This window comes from Haliotis rufescens, unplaced genomic scaffold (assembly GCF_023055435.1).
Source record: "Haliotis rufescens isolate VD_foot unplaced genomic scaffold, xgHalRufe1.0.p SCAF_16, whole genome shotgun sequence".
Lineage (NCBI taxonomy): Eukaryota > Metazoa > Mollusca > Gastropoda > Lepetellida > Haliotidae > Haliotis > Haliotis rufescens.
Genome location: NW_025963846.1, coordinates 30,418,867 through 30,434,041, shown reverse-complemented (window position 1 = coordinate 30,434,041; position 15,175 = coordinate 30,418,867). Strand labels below are relative to the sequence as shown.

Sequence of the window (15,175 nt, the reverse complement as noted above, 5' to 3'; positions counted from 1 at the left end):
ATTTCTTAAGTTTAGTTAATGTGAGGTCTACAGTTGGTCTTACCATCTGCCAAGGAGGCGATGAAAAAAGTTTTGTGGGAGCTATATCCTGAAAGTTAATGTTCGCAGCAGAAACGACTGATTTAATTCTTATTCCTAGGGGTGGAACAAGAGATGTTTTCTTATTGTAAATATCTTCGTCTAGAGGATTAAATACCCAATTAAAGGCTGGATTGGACTGATTGGAATATAATTTAGTGATGTATTGTAAAGAAAGTTTCAAACGGCGTTGTTTTAGAGATGGCTCATCCGCCTCAACAGATAGACTTGGAATAGGAGAAGTGCGAAAGGCTCCAAGGCAAAGCCTCAGTCCTTGGTGATGGATAGTATTAAGTTTTTTTAAATTACTTTTACAGGCTCCACCATAGACGATGGAGCCATAATCAAGTTTGGAACGGATCAGTGACCTGTATAAGTGTAGGAGGGATGTCTGATCCCCTCCCCACTTTGAATTAGAAACAACTTTCAACAAATCTAGTGCTTTCAGGCATTTAGCTTTAAGAGATTTAATGTGTGGTAAGAAAGTTAAATGGCTATCAGAGATGAGTCCCAAGAATTGGCCTCTTTAACAACTTTGATAGGGGTGCCATTCAAAAATAATTCAGGGTCTTTATGCGGCTTATATTTTCTGCAGAAGTGTATACAGTTAGTTTTAGACATAGAAAATTTGAACCCGTTTTTGAGAGACCATTTGTGAATTTTATTGAGACAGATTTGTAACTGCCTCTCTATGGTATGCATATTTTTACCACAACAAGATGCATTAAAATCATCCACGAACAGTGATCCATCCACTGAATTACTTAAAACCTTGGACAGACTATTAATTTTAATACTAAACAAGGTGACAGACAAGATACTGCCTTGTGGGACACCCTCATCCTGATTATAATGGTCAGACAGGGTGGAACCCACTCGGACTTGAAATTGTCTGTCTGTTAAAAATTGTGATATAAAACAAGGCAAACGGCCTCTCAAACCAAAATCATGTAATCCTTTTGAATGCCATGCTTCCAAGTAGTATCGTAGGCTTTCTCAAGATCAAAGAAAATTGATACTACGTGTTGTTTGTTTATAATAGCATTTTTTACAAAGGATTCTAATCGTACTAAATGGTGAATAGTACTTCTATTTTTTCGGAAACCACATTGGATATTTGTAATTAGATTATTGGTTTCCAGATACCAAATTAATCTATTATTAACCATTCGTTCCATGGTTTTACATACGCAGCTTGTTAAGGATATAGGACGATAGTTAGAGGGATCTGTATGATCCCGGCCAGGCTTCGGTATTGGGACTACAATGGCATTATGCCATGAAGTAGGAACATTCCCTGATGTCCATATTTGATCAAATATGTCTAAAAGTGTCTCAAGACAAGATTCTGGTAAATGTTTTAAAAGCTGGTAATGAATGTTATCAGCTCCTGTTGCTGTGTCATGAGCTTGCCCAAGGGCGGTATGTAGCTCATGTAATGAGAAGACTTCATTATAGTCTTCACCATTACCAGAAGAGAAATTAACTTTTATCTTTTCCTGTTGTGTCTTAAATTTTTGAAACTCCGGCACATAATTAGATGTTGAAGAATGTTTCGCTAACGTTTCTCCAAGTTTATTTGCAATATCAGTTTTATCCGTTAATAACGTGTCACATTCCTTAAGATGGTGAACAGATGATTTTGAACCTTTGCCTTTTATTCTTTGCACCATATTCCACACCTTGGAAATGGGCGTGCGGGAATTTATTTTGGAGACATAGTTCCTCCAAGACTGACGCTTATTTTGTTTGAAAGCACGTCGTGCCTTGGCATTGGTAATTTTGACCTTATCTACTTTATGGACTGTAGGATGGCGGCGGAAATACTTTTCCGCTTTCTTCCTATATTTGTGTGCCTGTTTGCATTCGTTGTTAAACCATGGTTTACGAATATGTAGAATTACAGAGGACTTTGGAATTGCTGCATCAGCAATTTCATTCAGAAGTCCGAAAAACAACTGTATCGGATCTTGAACATGTTGAAAAATGTCAGGTGTTAATTTTTCAGTGGATAGGAATTCATATAAAGATCACTCAGCCTTATTAAAATTCCACCGTGTTGTTGGTGGACGATCAGTAGGGTTAACAGTTTTAAGGATGGTAGGGAAATGGTCACTCCCACAAAGGTCATCATGAACTGACCATTCAAATTCGTTGTAAAGATCTGAAACTGTGATGGAGAGATCAAGTGCTGAATATGTTCCTGTAGCAGGATGTAAATAAGTGTTTGAATCGTCATTAAAAAGGCAGAGATTGTTGTCCGAAAAAAAGTCTTCGAGCACTTTTCCCTTTCCGTTTGTATTTGGACTTCCCCATAGAGGGTTATGCCCATTTAGATCGCCCATGATGATACAGGGCTTTGGTAACTAATCATAAAGATGCTGAAGATCAGCCTGCTGAAGAGTAGTCGAAGGAGGAATATATAAGGTGCACAAAGTAAGTGCAATGTGCAAGGTAAATCGGACAGCTACAGCTTGAAGATTGGTATTGAGGGGAACAGTACTGTGGATGATGCCTTGCCTGATCAATATAGTAGAACATCCAGTAGCTTTCTCACCTGGAGGTGAAAATGAATGATAGCAATTGTATTTCCGTAAATCAAATACATCGCTGTGCTTAAGATAAGTCTCTTGGAGACACAGTGCTGATGGTGTAAAGTCCTGAATTAGCAATTGTATCTCATTAAACATTTTCCTGAGTCCTCTGCAATTCCACTGAATCAAATGAGGCGTGTGAGTCATGGCGGCTCAATAGGTAATCTCACACGGACTTCACACAGCTCTTTCTCGACATGACTTTGAGAACAAAATACATCCATGAGCTTCAAAACCTTGCCAGAGGAATCCAAAATGGGCGATTTGGTTTCAACACTTTGACTTCATTTCAAGAATTAGGTGTAAAGTTTCAACACATGAACTGACAATAGTGAATAATTTTGACACTTGACATTCTTTAGCTAATGTACTCTGACATTTGATTTTTGATACTTAAAAACAAAATTCTAGAGATGTGTAAAATGCCTCTGGTAACCTTGACCTCATACTGAGGTCACCCAAAAGATGATGCAATCGAGACCCTACCCTAGACATCATGGATATTAAATTTTATTTAATCAGAAATACTCAAAAGTTATTGTGTACAAAAAGTGTTTGATACCCAGTTCCTAGACCTTCAATGCCATTACCTTTTGGATGCTTCTCAATGAAGACAAACGAGGAATGAATTGTGCAGTGGTTGCAGAGACAAAGTTTTACTGAAACAATATCCCCACATAATTCCTGATTGTTAATTTGAATTATGACAACTAGATGTGAGTAAGGTACATATTATTTTGTGATTGTTTTACTTACACGGTGTTTCATGTATTATGTGGAATGTTACCTAGTTTCACTGCAGCTCAAATAGATTCTGTGAAAGTTGATTTCATGGGGACCTGAATGGTAGATATATATTAGACTGGAGATAGCTGATATGACAAGGATAATTAACGACACTTACCTGATCATTTTTGTACTTCTGAAAAATGTCTTCAGCCAGTTTCCAGAGTTCAGTACGGTTGGAATGATAATAGCTTTCATTTTTGTTGACAAGTCTTCCTTCGTCAATCACAAGTTTCGTCTGTTTGTCCTGAAGCTTGTCCTGATCATCTTTACTAATGCTGAACTGGTCTGCAGGTTTAGTACTGGATGCAATGATCAAGTATGTCTTGACACCTGAAAAGAATGTACCATGTAGAGGACAAGGACATACCAAGTGATACCAGCAAAAACAGGGTACAAACCAGAATGTCAGCAAGGAATGTAACCACAGGCAAGTGTTTATCAGATGAAAGAAAGCAGCCTAATTTAGGATATGTCATGGCTGACATTCCCAAATCATCAGATCATTTATCTTATCCTGACTCATACTAATTGTTCATCTCCTCTCATTTTTCGATTGATTGATTGATAAGTAAAATGTTTTATAGGTGTTCGGGCAACTAGGACCATTTACTCCTTGCCGTTAATAAAGGTTTGCTAAGTACCTGGATATTTTATAAAGTATAAAAAAATGCCACACGCTTTAATATAAGCGAGAATGACATTCTGAACATCATGGTGAACAATATTCCCAGAACATAAAATACCAGACAATGAGAAGTCAATATTGAGAACTGTTAGTGCATACACCATTGCTGATGAACATACTTTTGGCAATGCATTAAAACATGAGCTACATTATCAAGCTGATAACACACTGTACAATGTGCAGAAATGTCTTTATTAATAACATTTAGATAAGCTCCAAGACCACAATGCCCAAGACGAAATCTGGTTAAGAGAACCTCCTCTCTCCGATTATGTGTAGATATGTGTAATTTAGTGATAGAAGGATCGATGCCAAAGATATGACGTCCTTTTAAGGATGCCTATCTCTGCTGCCATTTTGTTTTAGCATGGGTCATACTGACGGTGCCAAACTCTGCAGAAGAAGGGAAAATTGGTTCATCCTGTTCGGATTCATCAAATTCTAGTGCAGCTTTTGCCAATTTATCAATTTTCTCATTTCCGAGTAATCCAACATGAGCGGGGATCCATGAAAATTCAACATCTAACAGATCTTTACTTAAGTCATTATAAAGGACGAGAATAATGTTGATCAAGTCCTGCCTAGCTGAGGAAGAACCTACCCGAATTCCTTTTAATGCACTGACAGAATCACCGAAAAATACCTCTGAAACAAGCCAAATTAATCCAACGCAATGCTTCAATGATTGCTCCTATTTCAGCAGAAAATACTGATAAGTGATCAGCCAATCGGATAGACAGTTCTCTCTTTTCGTTAACGATGAATATACTAGAACCAACACGACCAGACACTGGGCACTTACGGCCATCAGTGTAAATCTGCATAGCATTCAACCACTGTAGACTTTGTATATGTTCCTCAGCTATAGCTTTAACTCGGGGCGCTGGCTCACATTTATTTACCTGCTCCAGGACATCAAGATAAACTGATGGTAGTTCAAGCAGCCATGGTGGCTTTACAGGCAGAACAGTAGTGTCATCTATTGCAACATCACGCACAGAATGATAGAAAGCAGTTCTCTGAGATCCCATAGTGAGTGAGTGAGTTGGGTTTAACGCCGCTTTTAACATTATTCCAGTTATATCACGGCGTGTCAGCTTAATGTGGGAGGAAAGCCCGAAGTGATGCAGGTCTAAGACGTTTACCACTTCGGTGAAACCCACGAGCACGGGTATGGTGCTGACAGACATAGAAACATAATCGGGGCGAACCGGGATTAGAACCCACAATCATAGGTTTCTGGCGTGCCTAAGGGACGCAACTCTGCACAGCGAATCGCGGCGCCTCAGACGACTGGGCCACCCGTGCCCCTGAGATCCCATAAGGCCCCATACCATTTTTCCAAGTGTCATGAAAATATTCTACACAATCATTCAACACAGTTGACGTTGAGTGTTTTCTCCCAAAAGATTTCAATTTTAACATATATCTAACGTCTAACATTTCATGCCTGAGATCTAAAGGCATTTCAACTGATTCAACTTGTAAAGCCTAAACAGAGGTGTTCCTGAACACTCCAAGACATAATCTTAGGGCTTTCGACTGAACAACGTCAAGTCTTGCTTTTTGTGTAGCACATGCAGATCCATAGGCTTGACAACCGAAATCAAGTCAAAATCTAATGAGGGCTCTATATAACATTAACAAACATTTCCTGTCTGCACCTGATTCGGTACTGGAAATACTTCTCATAAGGTTCAGGACTTTATAGCATTTCTGAATCAGATAGTCCATATGTGGTTTCCAGGTGAGCCTCTTATCAAACCAGAGACCTAAAACTTGACTTCATTGACAAACTCCAATTCAGAACCACACAAGACTTATTTTGAATTATGAGGAATCCTTTTCCGAGTAAAAGTGACAGCAGAAGATTTAGAACCTGAAATCTTAAAACTCAAATGTACACACCAATTCTGTACAAGATAGAGAGATTGTTGAACGCTTTTGAAGACAGTGTCAAAATTACCGGACCTTTTCAACAACGCTCCATCATCTGCAAACTGTGATGTTTCAACCAGGATATTAATATTCTCAAACAAATCATTTATCATGTCATTAAATAATGTTGGGCTGATCACACTTCTTGAGGTGTTCCATTCTCAAAAATATAAATATCTGAGAGTGACGTTCCAATGCGAACTTGTGTAGCAGGTGTGTATATTTGTATTTTAGTCTTTTTGTAAATAAATCTATTTCAAGTTTTGTTTCTGTTGAACTTTATTCAACAGAGGTGTGTGTTTGTTTTTATCCCATCATTCTAAGTCCAGGCCTCAGTGATCAATCACAACCCAAGCTCAACTACATTCTTTGTCCAACCCTCTGCTGATCAATCACACCCCAAGCGATCCTGTGATTGGCCACATTCAAACTTTACCTTCTTGCTCTGACTAACTCCATATTGCCACCTTCACTATGCACTGCACTGGGAGTATTCATAGATCACCACAAAAGGACATATCATGAATGGTGACATTTCAAGGGTAACACGTTTTACACCCTTGTGCCACACATAGGGGTGACTATCGTGATTATTCACTAAATAAACATAAGCCTCACACCCCGTAGCCGTCTTGGTGTCATCTATATAAAATCATGGATAAAGCCAAGAAAACCCGGTTACATGTTTGGAGCCCCCAGTGAGGATTCTTATGTGATGTGATGCTTGGATCCCCGCATGGAATGCAAGTGTATGAACGAACTGTAATTATGGTCTATTTGGCCATCTCGCGAGTGATTGTCAGGTCCATGTGGTTGGGTCTTGTGACCCTAGGACTTACTGATCTTTGACAGCGACCTTGACCAAGAGACTCCAAGGCAGGTCAAGCTGACAATTTGCTGGACTTGGTTCAGTGATTGTGATTGTGAATTGTGACTCATTGTCCGGACTATTTTGTTTCTCGTATCTAATTGGATATATTTATATTGTTCTTCTTGAACTGTAAGTACTGTTTCTACATTTTTTGCAATATTGCTTTGTCTTTGTTTACATTTGACATGTCTGTAAACATTCATCTTTGAATTTTCTGTTCATTATGAACTTGTAAATATTTGCCTGGCATAACGCCTTGTCGTTTCTTCAAATGCCTTTACGGTTTGTAGCATTGCTATTGTTTACATATATACCTGCAGGTTATTTACCCTCAATAAGATGTAGTGTCAACTGCATTTATTTTCATTCGGCGTACACGTATCCATATCAATTTGCGTTTGTTTATACATAGCTGCAGCTTAATTAGTTAGCATTTAGTTGCGCTTGTACAAGCTTCACCGGTGTTCTCGTTTATTTCCATACTGTAGTATCTTTAATCATTTACAATTTTTTTTAGGTGTGACGTGTGAGTATGATTGTGTGAATATACTTAAACCAATAAACTTAGCCAAATAAACTTTAGTTTTAAATAAACTTAGCATTTAAACTTCAGTTTAATCTTAGATTATACATGTCATAGTTAAGTTAATCATTATTAGCTCTTATTAAGGGGTATATTATTCAACCTGCGCTGCGCTGCACTGCACTGCACTGCACTGCATTACACTTAGTTTAAATATCTAACCAGCTCATACACTTTCTTTGTCTTCCCCTTTGCTTGTGGTCTTTATTCATTCATTATGTAGGGTCCATTTGTAATTATCACCCTTTGCTTTCGTGTCTTGTTGTTTCCTTTTTGGGGGGGAATTGGTATTCCCGTTTGCCGTTCGTGATTATTTTGCGTTTGCGATGTTTTTGCTCCGTTTGCGTTTGTCGTGAAATGTCTACATCATGATGGCGTTGCCTTGAGCCGCGACCCGTTTTGTACATATTGTCACGCGTTCCGACACACTGTGGTCTTCATAGTTATTGTAGTCCACACATTTCATTATTCTGCCTCTGCAAACCATGTTATAATCTAATCCTAGGGTCAAATCTTGTTAATCACCCATGTGTGTAATACTTGCATTTGCCATATAAACCCAACTGATGTCCTTTAATTTGTTTATTTGCCGCTGAAAATACAATTGTTGTTCTCTCACTGTATATGTTTCTTTTTGTATGGGATTAAAACATCGTCTTTGTAGTTATTGACACATTCACAAATCACCATCTACTGCACTTCCAAGTCATTGTGTTGTGCCTGTGAAATAATTACTGCCAGCCTTGGATCCATGTTTGATTTTGTTTATTCTTTACTTGGAGTCTTGTGCCTTTGAAGATGAATTTCTCTGAAGAAGAATATGCTAGTCTTGTTGATAGTTTTGCTAAGATGGGTTTGCACCCTAAGGCCGATAACCCCGATGACTTTAAGTCTTGGTTGAAGCAGTATGCCACGCAGGGTGGTCCAGTTGTGAAGAAGGAAGAAGCTTCCGCTTTAGATGGTTCTCAGCCAGAACAGGTGCCACTTAGTTCTAAGGTTGCTTATCGTCACTTCCCTAAACTTCCTGTGTTTAGTGGAACGGCCGGCAAGGATGCTGACTATGATGTTTGGCGGTATGAGGTGAACTGTCTAATGGAGTCCAAGACCCATGACAACTCTGTTATCCTTCAGGCTATTCGTCAGTCACTTAAGGGTGAGGCAGCTCTTATTGTGATGAAGCTTGGTCATCATGCTTCTATTGTGGATATTCTGTCGAAGTTGAAGAGTGCTTTCGGTACTCTCCGCCGAAGTTCTTCATTATTTTCGGAGTTCTACAGCTCCTACCAGCAAAATGATGAAGACGTGACTGCCTGGAGCTGTCGACTTGAGAGACTGTTATACCAGTTGTCGGAACAGAAGCAGATTTCTTCAGCAGAGCAGGATGAGATGTTGAGGTCCAGACTTTGGGATGGATTGAAGACTTCACTGAAGAGTCTTGCTGCTCATAAATATGAGAGTATCTCCGACTTTGATGAGCTAAGACTGTGCCTCCGTGAGATAGAATTTGAACAGAACCGAGCCAAATCAGATATCCAGAAGTCCAAGTCAAAGCCCGCATCCGTCAACATGGCCAGTAACCAGCCCGCCTCCAAGCCTGATGACATCGCTGAGCTGAAGGGGATGATCAAGGATCTGACCACGAGTGTGTTCGACCTACGTGACCAACATCAGCAGCTGTCAGCCCAAGTGTACCAGCAACAACCTTCCTTTGGTTCTACCACCCACGGACAGCAGTATGGGAGAAGACCACTGAGATCAAGAGGTCGCGGACAGGGAGGACGAGGATATCAGCCAGCTATGTATGATCCTCGATCCAGACAGTATCCTGCTCCATCTCCCGAGGGAAGGAGTGCCGCTGCCCCTTCCTACTTCTATCAACCTGGGGCTGGAGCTAATGACAACAGATCTCTCACACCTGGACAAGCATCGGATCACGAGCCTGTGTGTTTCAGGTGTGGCTATCCCGGACATTTGTATTATGGCTGTCGTGTTCGTCTTGACCATCTTAAGAGGCCTTTAAACTCGGCCACGCCTATGGCCCGGGGGCGCCCGTAGGTGTTACATCTAGCCCTCATGTATTCGCACACACTGACTTAGTTGGGAATTCAAATGAGGTAGATATACTTATTGAGAATATTCCTGTTAGGGCATTAGTGGACACAGGTGCCACAGTGTCTATTGTGTCTAGCTCTTTTTATGATAGGTATCTCACTCATATTCCCATACATTCAGTAGATAGCCTTCTTAATATTGAATGTGCAGGTGGTAACTCATTACCTTACTCTGGTTACATTGAGGTTAAGGTCAAGGGCATTGGTGATGGTTGTGATGACCAAGATGACATGACTTGTTTGTTACTTGTTGTGCCTGACACTAGCTATAATGCCAAAGTTCCTGCTCTTCTTGGGACTAATGTTCTTGGAGTGCTTTTGGATGCCTGCAGAAAGGTTAATGGAATCCGATTCCTTCAGACGGCCAACCTCTACACACCTTGGTACCTGGCCTTTAGAAGTATGATGCTTCGAGAGAAGGAGTTAGAGAGGAATGGTGGGAAGTTGGGCTTTGTTAGATCCATTGAATATAAGCCTGTAATCATACCTGCTAATGGTTCTGCCATTATTCGTGGACAACTGTGCAAGGGGATTCCATATCCACAAGTGTGTGCCCTTATACAGCCAACTGTAGACTCTACTATTTCCAAGGACTTAGACATCATACCAGCCGTTGTGAGATACTACCATGACAGACCAGATGAGATACAAGTTCATGTGTCTAATGTTACTACCCAGACCATGATTGTTCCCACTAAGGCTCTGCTGTGTGAACTTCAACCAGTGACAATAGAAGACCTACCAGACATGAGGTGTTCAGACTCTGAGAAGTGGATTGACGACATTGAGTTGGAGGAAGATGGACTTACACGTGATGAAGTTGCACAGGGACTTGAGGTTATAAGGAGATATGGTGACATTTTCTCTAAACACGATAAAGATCTTGGACATTCCAACATGGTCAAGCATCGGATAGAACTCTATGATGACGTGCCCTTCAAGCAGAGACATCGGCGTATACCACCAGCGATGTATGACCAGGTTCGGAGTCATCTTCAAGAACTGTTGTCTTCTGGTGTGATTAGACACTCTCATAGTCCTTGGGCATCCAATGTTGTGTTAGCCAAGCGCAAAGATGGCCGATTACGTCTATGCATAGATTTTCGCCAGCTGAACAACCGGACAATTAAGGACAGTTATGCTCTCCCGAGAATTGAAGAACTTCTAGATTGTCTCGGAGGGAACAAGTTCTACTCAGTGCTGGACATGAAGAGCGGCTATTACCAAGTCGAGATAGATGATGACCATAAGGAGAGAACGGCTTTTACTGTAGGTCCACTCGGATTTTTCGAGTACAACAGGATGCCGTTCGGCTTGTCAAACGCCCCAGCAACCTATCAGCGCCTTATGGAGAAGTGTCTAGAGGGACTGAACTTGAAGATCTGCCTTATATACATTGATGATCTCATCATATTTTCCCGGACATACGAAGAGCATGTGGAGAGGCTGGAGCTCGTCTTTAGAAGATTACAAGAATGTGGACTGAAGCTCGCCCCACAGAAATGCAAGTTCTTTAAGAGGAAGGTGAGGTACGTTGGGTATATTGTGTCTGCTGAGGGGATTGAAGCTGATCCAGAGAAGATAGACAAGATTCAGCACTGGCCAACACCATCTACGCCAGAAGACATCCGGAAATTCTTGGGATTTGCTGGATACTATCGGAAATTCGTCCAGGACTTCTCTAAGATCGCCAGACCTCTCTCAGAACTTATGCCAAAGTCTGCCACCAAGAAGTCGAAGTCTAAGACATCCCAAACTGCTTGGAACTGGGGTCCTGCTCAAGAAGCAGCTTTCCAGGAGTTAAAGAACAGACTTTCATCACCTCCAGTCCTCGGGTTTGCTGACTTCTCAAAACCTTTCGAGCTGCACACTGATGCTAGTACCCATGGCCTAGGAGCAGTCTTATACCAGGAGCATGATGGTCACCTACGAGTTATTGCCTATGCAAGCAGGGGTTTGAATCGATCTGAGCGGAATTATTCAGCACATAAACTCGAGTTTTTGTGTCTGAAATGGGCCGTTTCGGAGAAGTTTCACGACTACTTGTATGGCAATGATTTCGTAATAATGACTGACAATAATCCCCTGACGTATGTACTTACTACAGCACGTCTGGACGCCACAGGACATCGGTGGTTAGCTGCTCTAGCAAGTTACAACTTTACCATCAAGTACCGGCCAGGGAAGAGCAACGTTAATGCTGATGTGTTGTCTCGTTTGCCCAGCAAAGACCCAGTCCAGATGGAAGACCTGTCTCGTGATGTGGTGAGTGCTATCTGTAACAAGATTTGTGCACCTAATCTTGTTGAGAGTTTGTGCTTGTCTACAGAAGTGGTTCCAGGAAGTGAAGCAGATGTAAGTGACCATGTGTGTGCTGCCAATGCTAAGGATTGGCGCCGTTCTCAGCTGAAGGACACATCCCTTGCTGTTATCATGGAGCATCTGGAGAATGCCACGAGACCTGACAGAACCCAGTTCCAAGGAGACCCGGAGATGACTACTTTATTGAAGACATTTGCACATTTGACTTTGAGGGAAGGTGTGTTATATAGAGTCACCAGCATGGATGGATGTGATCAAGAACAGCTTGTGCTACCTTCCAGATGTAGGATTTCAGCACTCAGAATCTTGCATGATCGTGTAGGACATCCAGGCAGAGATCGGACCGTATCCCTACTCAAGGAACGTTTCTACTGGCCTGGTATGACCAAGGATGTAGATGACTACCTGAAGATATGTGAGAGGTGTCTGAAAAGGAAGGGAAACACATCCATCAGAGCCCCATTGGTGAGCATCCAGACGTCGCAGCCAATGGAACTGGTCTGCATGGACTTCTTGACTCTGGAGCCATCCAAGGGTGGTCAACAGTATGTGTTGGTCATAACTGACCATTTTACCCGGTACGCTCAAGCCTATCCGTGTCGGAATACATCAGCCAAGACGACAGCAGACTTGTTTTTCAACAACTTTATCATCCATTACGGTCTACCCAAGAGGATTCATTCCGACAAAGGAGCCAATTTTGTTGGTAAGCTGATGACAGAGCTGTGCCTGCTGCTTGGGATCGATAAGTCATCCACAACACCCTACCATCCCATGGGTAATGGGATGTGTGAACGATTCAACCGGACCCTATGTGATATGTTGGGGACTCTGGAACCAGACGCCAAGAGGGACTGGAAGGCTCATGTTGGACCCTTAGTCCATGCATACAATTGCATTCGACATGAGTCTACCGGACATTCCCCCTTCTTCCTTATGTTTGGGCGTCGCCCAAGACTTCCAGTGGATCTAGCATTTGGACTTGACATCCAGCCAAGCAAGCCCAAGTCATTGCAGCAGTACACAAAGTCATTAAGAGATCGACTCCAAGAGGCATACCATCTAGCTTCACAGAACAGCAAGGAAGCACAGCAGGATCAGAAGACCTACTTTGATAAGAAGGCAAGAACAGCAATTATAGAGACTGGTGACCGAGTTCTGGTTAAAACCGTCGCCTTTGAAGGAAGACACAAACTAGCAGACAGGTGGGAAGGTGACATATACACAGTACTTCGTCAGCCGAACCCCTCCATCCCTGTCTATGTGGTTGGAAAGGAGAATGGTGAAGGTAGGAAGAGAGTGTTACACCGGAATCTTCTACTTCCCATTGGTGCACTCCCTGTACCGGATCCACCAGCACCAGAACCACCGAGACCTATCCCGAAACCAAGAATATCAAAGAGACTTGCTATTCCAGTCAAGGACTCAGAGGATGACGAGTCAGACATATATTTCCCTTCGTCTGAGCCGTCAGTGTCAGCTGCGGATACAGCTGATAGGCCAACTGAGGCTAGAGCAGAAGTTGAAGATTCTGCATTGGACGAAGATGATTTAGTTGGAGATGCAGTTGGGAGCCAGCCAGACCAGCCTGAAGATATTTCAGCTGAGGTTGATCCTGCTGCAGAGGAGACATCAGATGTGGAGACCACTGACGCAGATCCTGGTGCAGCCCCAGAAGAACCTGCCAATGTGGAAGATGATCCTGAGTTAGCTGAAGATGTGCCGGCACAGCAACCCAGAAGATCAGGGAGGACTCGGACACAGCCACAGTGGATGTCTAGCGGTGAGTATGTCATGTCTGCAGTTCCGCATCCCGACTGGAGGAACAGAGCTGAGTATCTCAGTTCTCTTATCAACGCTGGAGTGCTCGCCAACGACAGTACTGATGTACAGAATGCATTTCTCTCCCTTGTTTTAGGCAAATGATGAGGACATCATTTTCATGCCGGGGGGAAGTGTGTAGCAGGTGTGTATATTTGTATTTTAGTCTTTTTGTAAATAAATCTATTTCAAGTTTTGTTTCTGTTGAACTTTATTCAACAGAGGTGTGTGTTTGTTTTTATCCCATCATTCTAAGTCCAGGCCTCAGTGATCAATCACAACCCAAGCTCAACTACATTCTTTGTCCAACCCTCTGCTGATCAATCACACCCCAAGCGATCCTGTGATTGGCCACATTCAAACTTTACCTTCTTGCTCTGACTAACTCCATATTGCCACCTTCACTATGCACTGCACTGGGAGTATTCATAGATCACCACAAAAGGACATATCATGAATGGTGACATTTCAAGGGTAACACGTTTTACACCCTTGTGCCACACATAGGGGTGACTATCGTGATTATTCACTAAATAAACATAAGCCTCACACCCCGTAGCCGTCTTGGTGTCATCTATATAAAATCATGGATAAAGCCAAGAAAACCCGGTTACATGTGGGGGCTCCAAACATGTAACCGGGTTTTCTTGGCTTTATCCATGATTTTATATAGATGACACCAAGACGGCTACGGGGTGTGAGGCTTATGTTTATTTAGTGAATAATCACGATAGTCACCCCTATGTGTGGCACAAGGGTGTAAAACGTGTTACCCTTGAAATGTCACCATTCATGATATGTCCTTTTGTGGTGATCTATGAATACTCCCAGTGCAGTGCATAGTGAAGGTGGCAATATGGAGTTAGTCAGAGCAAGAAGGTAAAGTTTGAATGTGGCCAATCACAGGATCGCTTGGGGTGTGATTGATCAGCAGAGGGTTGGACAAAGAATGTAGTTGAGCTTGGGTTGTGATTGATCACTGAGGCCTGGACTTAGAATGATGGGATAAAAACAAACACACACCTCTGTTGAATAAAGTTCAACAGAAACAAAACTTGAAATAGATTTATTTACAAAAAGACTAAAATACAAATATACACACCTGCTACACTTGTATAGTTCTACCCGTTAAGAAATCTTTTATCCAATCAAGCATACTCCACAAACTCAAAGGTTATACAGTTTAATTACCAAACCTTCACTCCACAACATGTCATATTTTTTTTCATGTCCATGAAAACAGCCATTGAATATTCACTGCTAGCTAATGCCTTTTTAATATCAGTTTTAAGTCGCACTAAATGATCAGCACAATATCTATTTCTTTCTAAATCCTGATTGAACTTCTGAAAACAGATTATTCTTTTCTATGAAGTACACCAG

At 41.7% G+C, this 15,175-nt stretch overlaps 1 protein-coding gene across 5 annotated transcripts in view; it reads right to left on the bottom strand.

The window, feature by feature from the left end:
- The window catches only part of LOC124119556 (protein TsetseEP-like), a 256,264-nt gene that overhangs the window by 108,828 nt on the left and 132,261 nt on the right, over positions 1-15,175 (bottom strand). For all 5 annotated transcript variants that reach the window (XM_046482108.2, XM_046482106.2, XM_046482105.2 and 2 more), the window contains one exon: positions 3,577-3,791. In XM_046482108.2, coding sequence (XP_046338064.1) covers positions 3,577-3,791 — 215 coding nt within the window. The remainder of the gene's footprint in view (positions 1-3,576; positions 3,792-15,175) is intronic.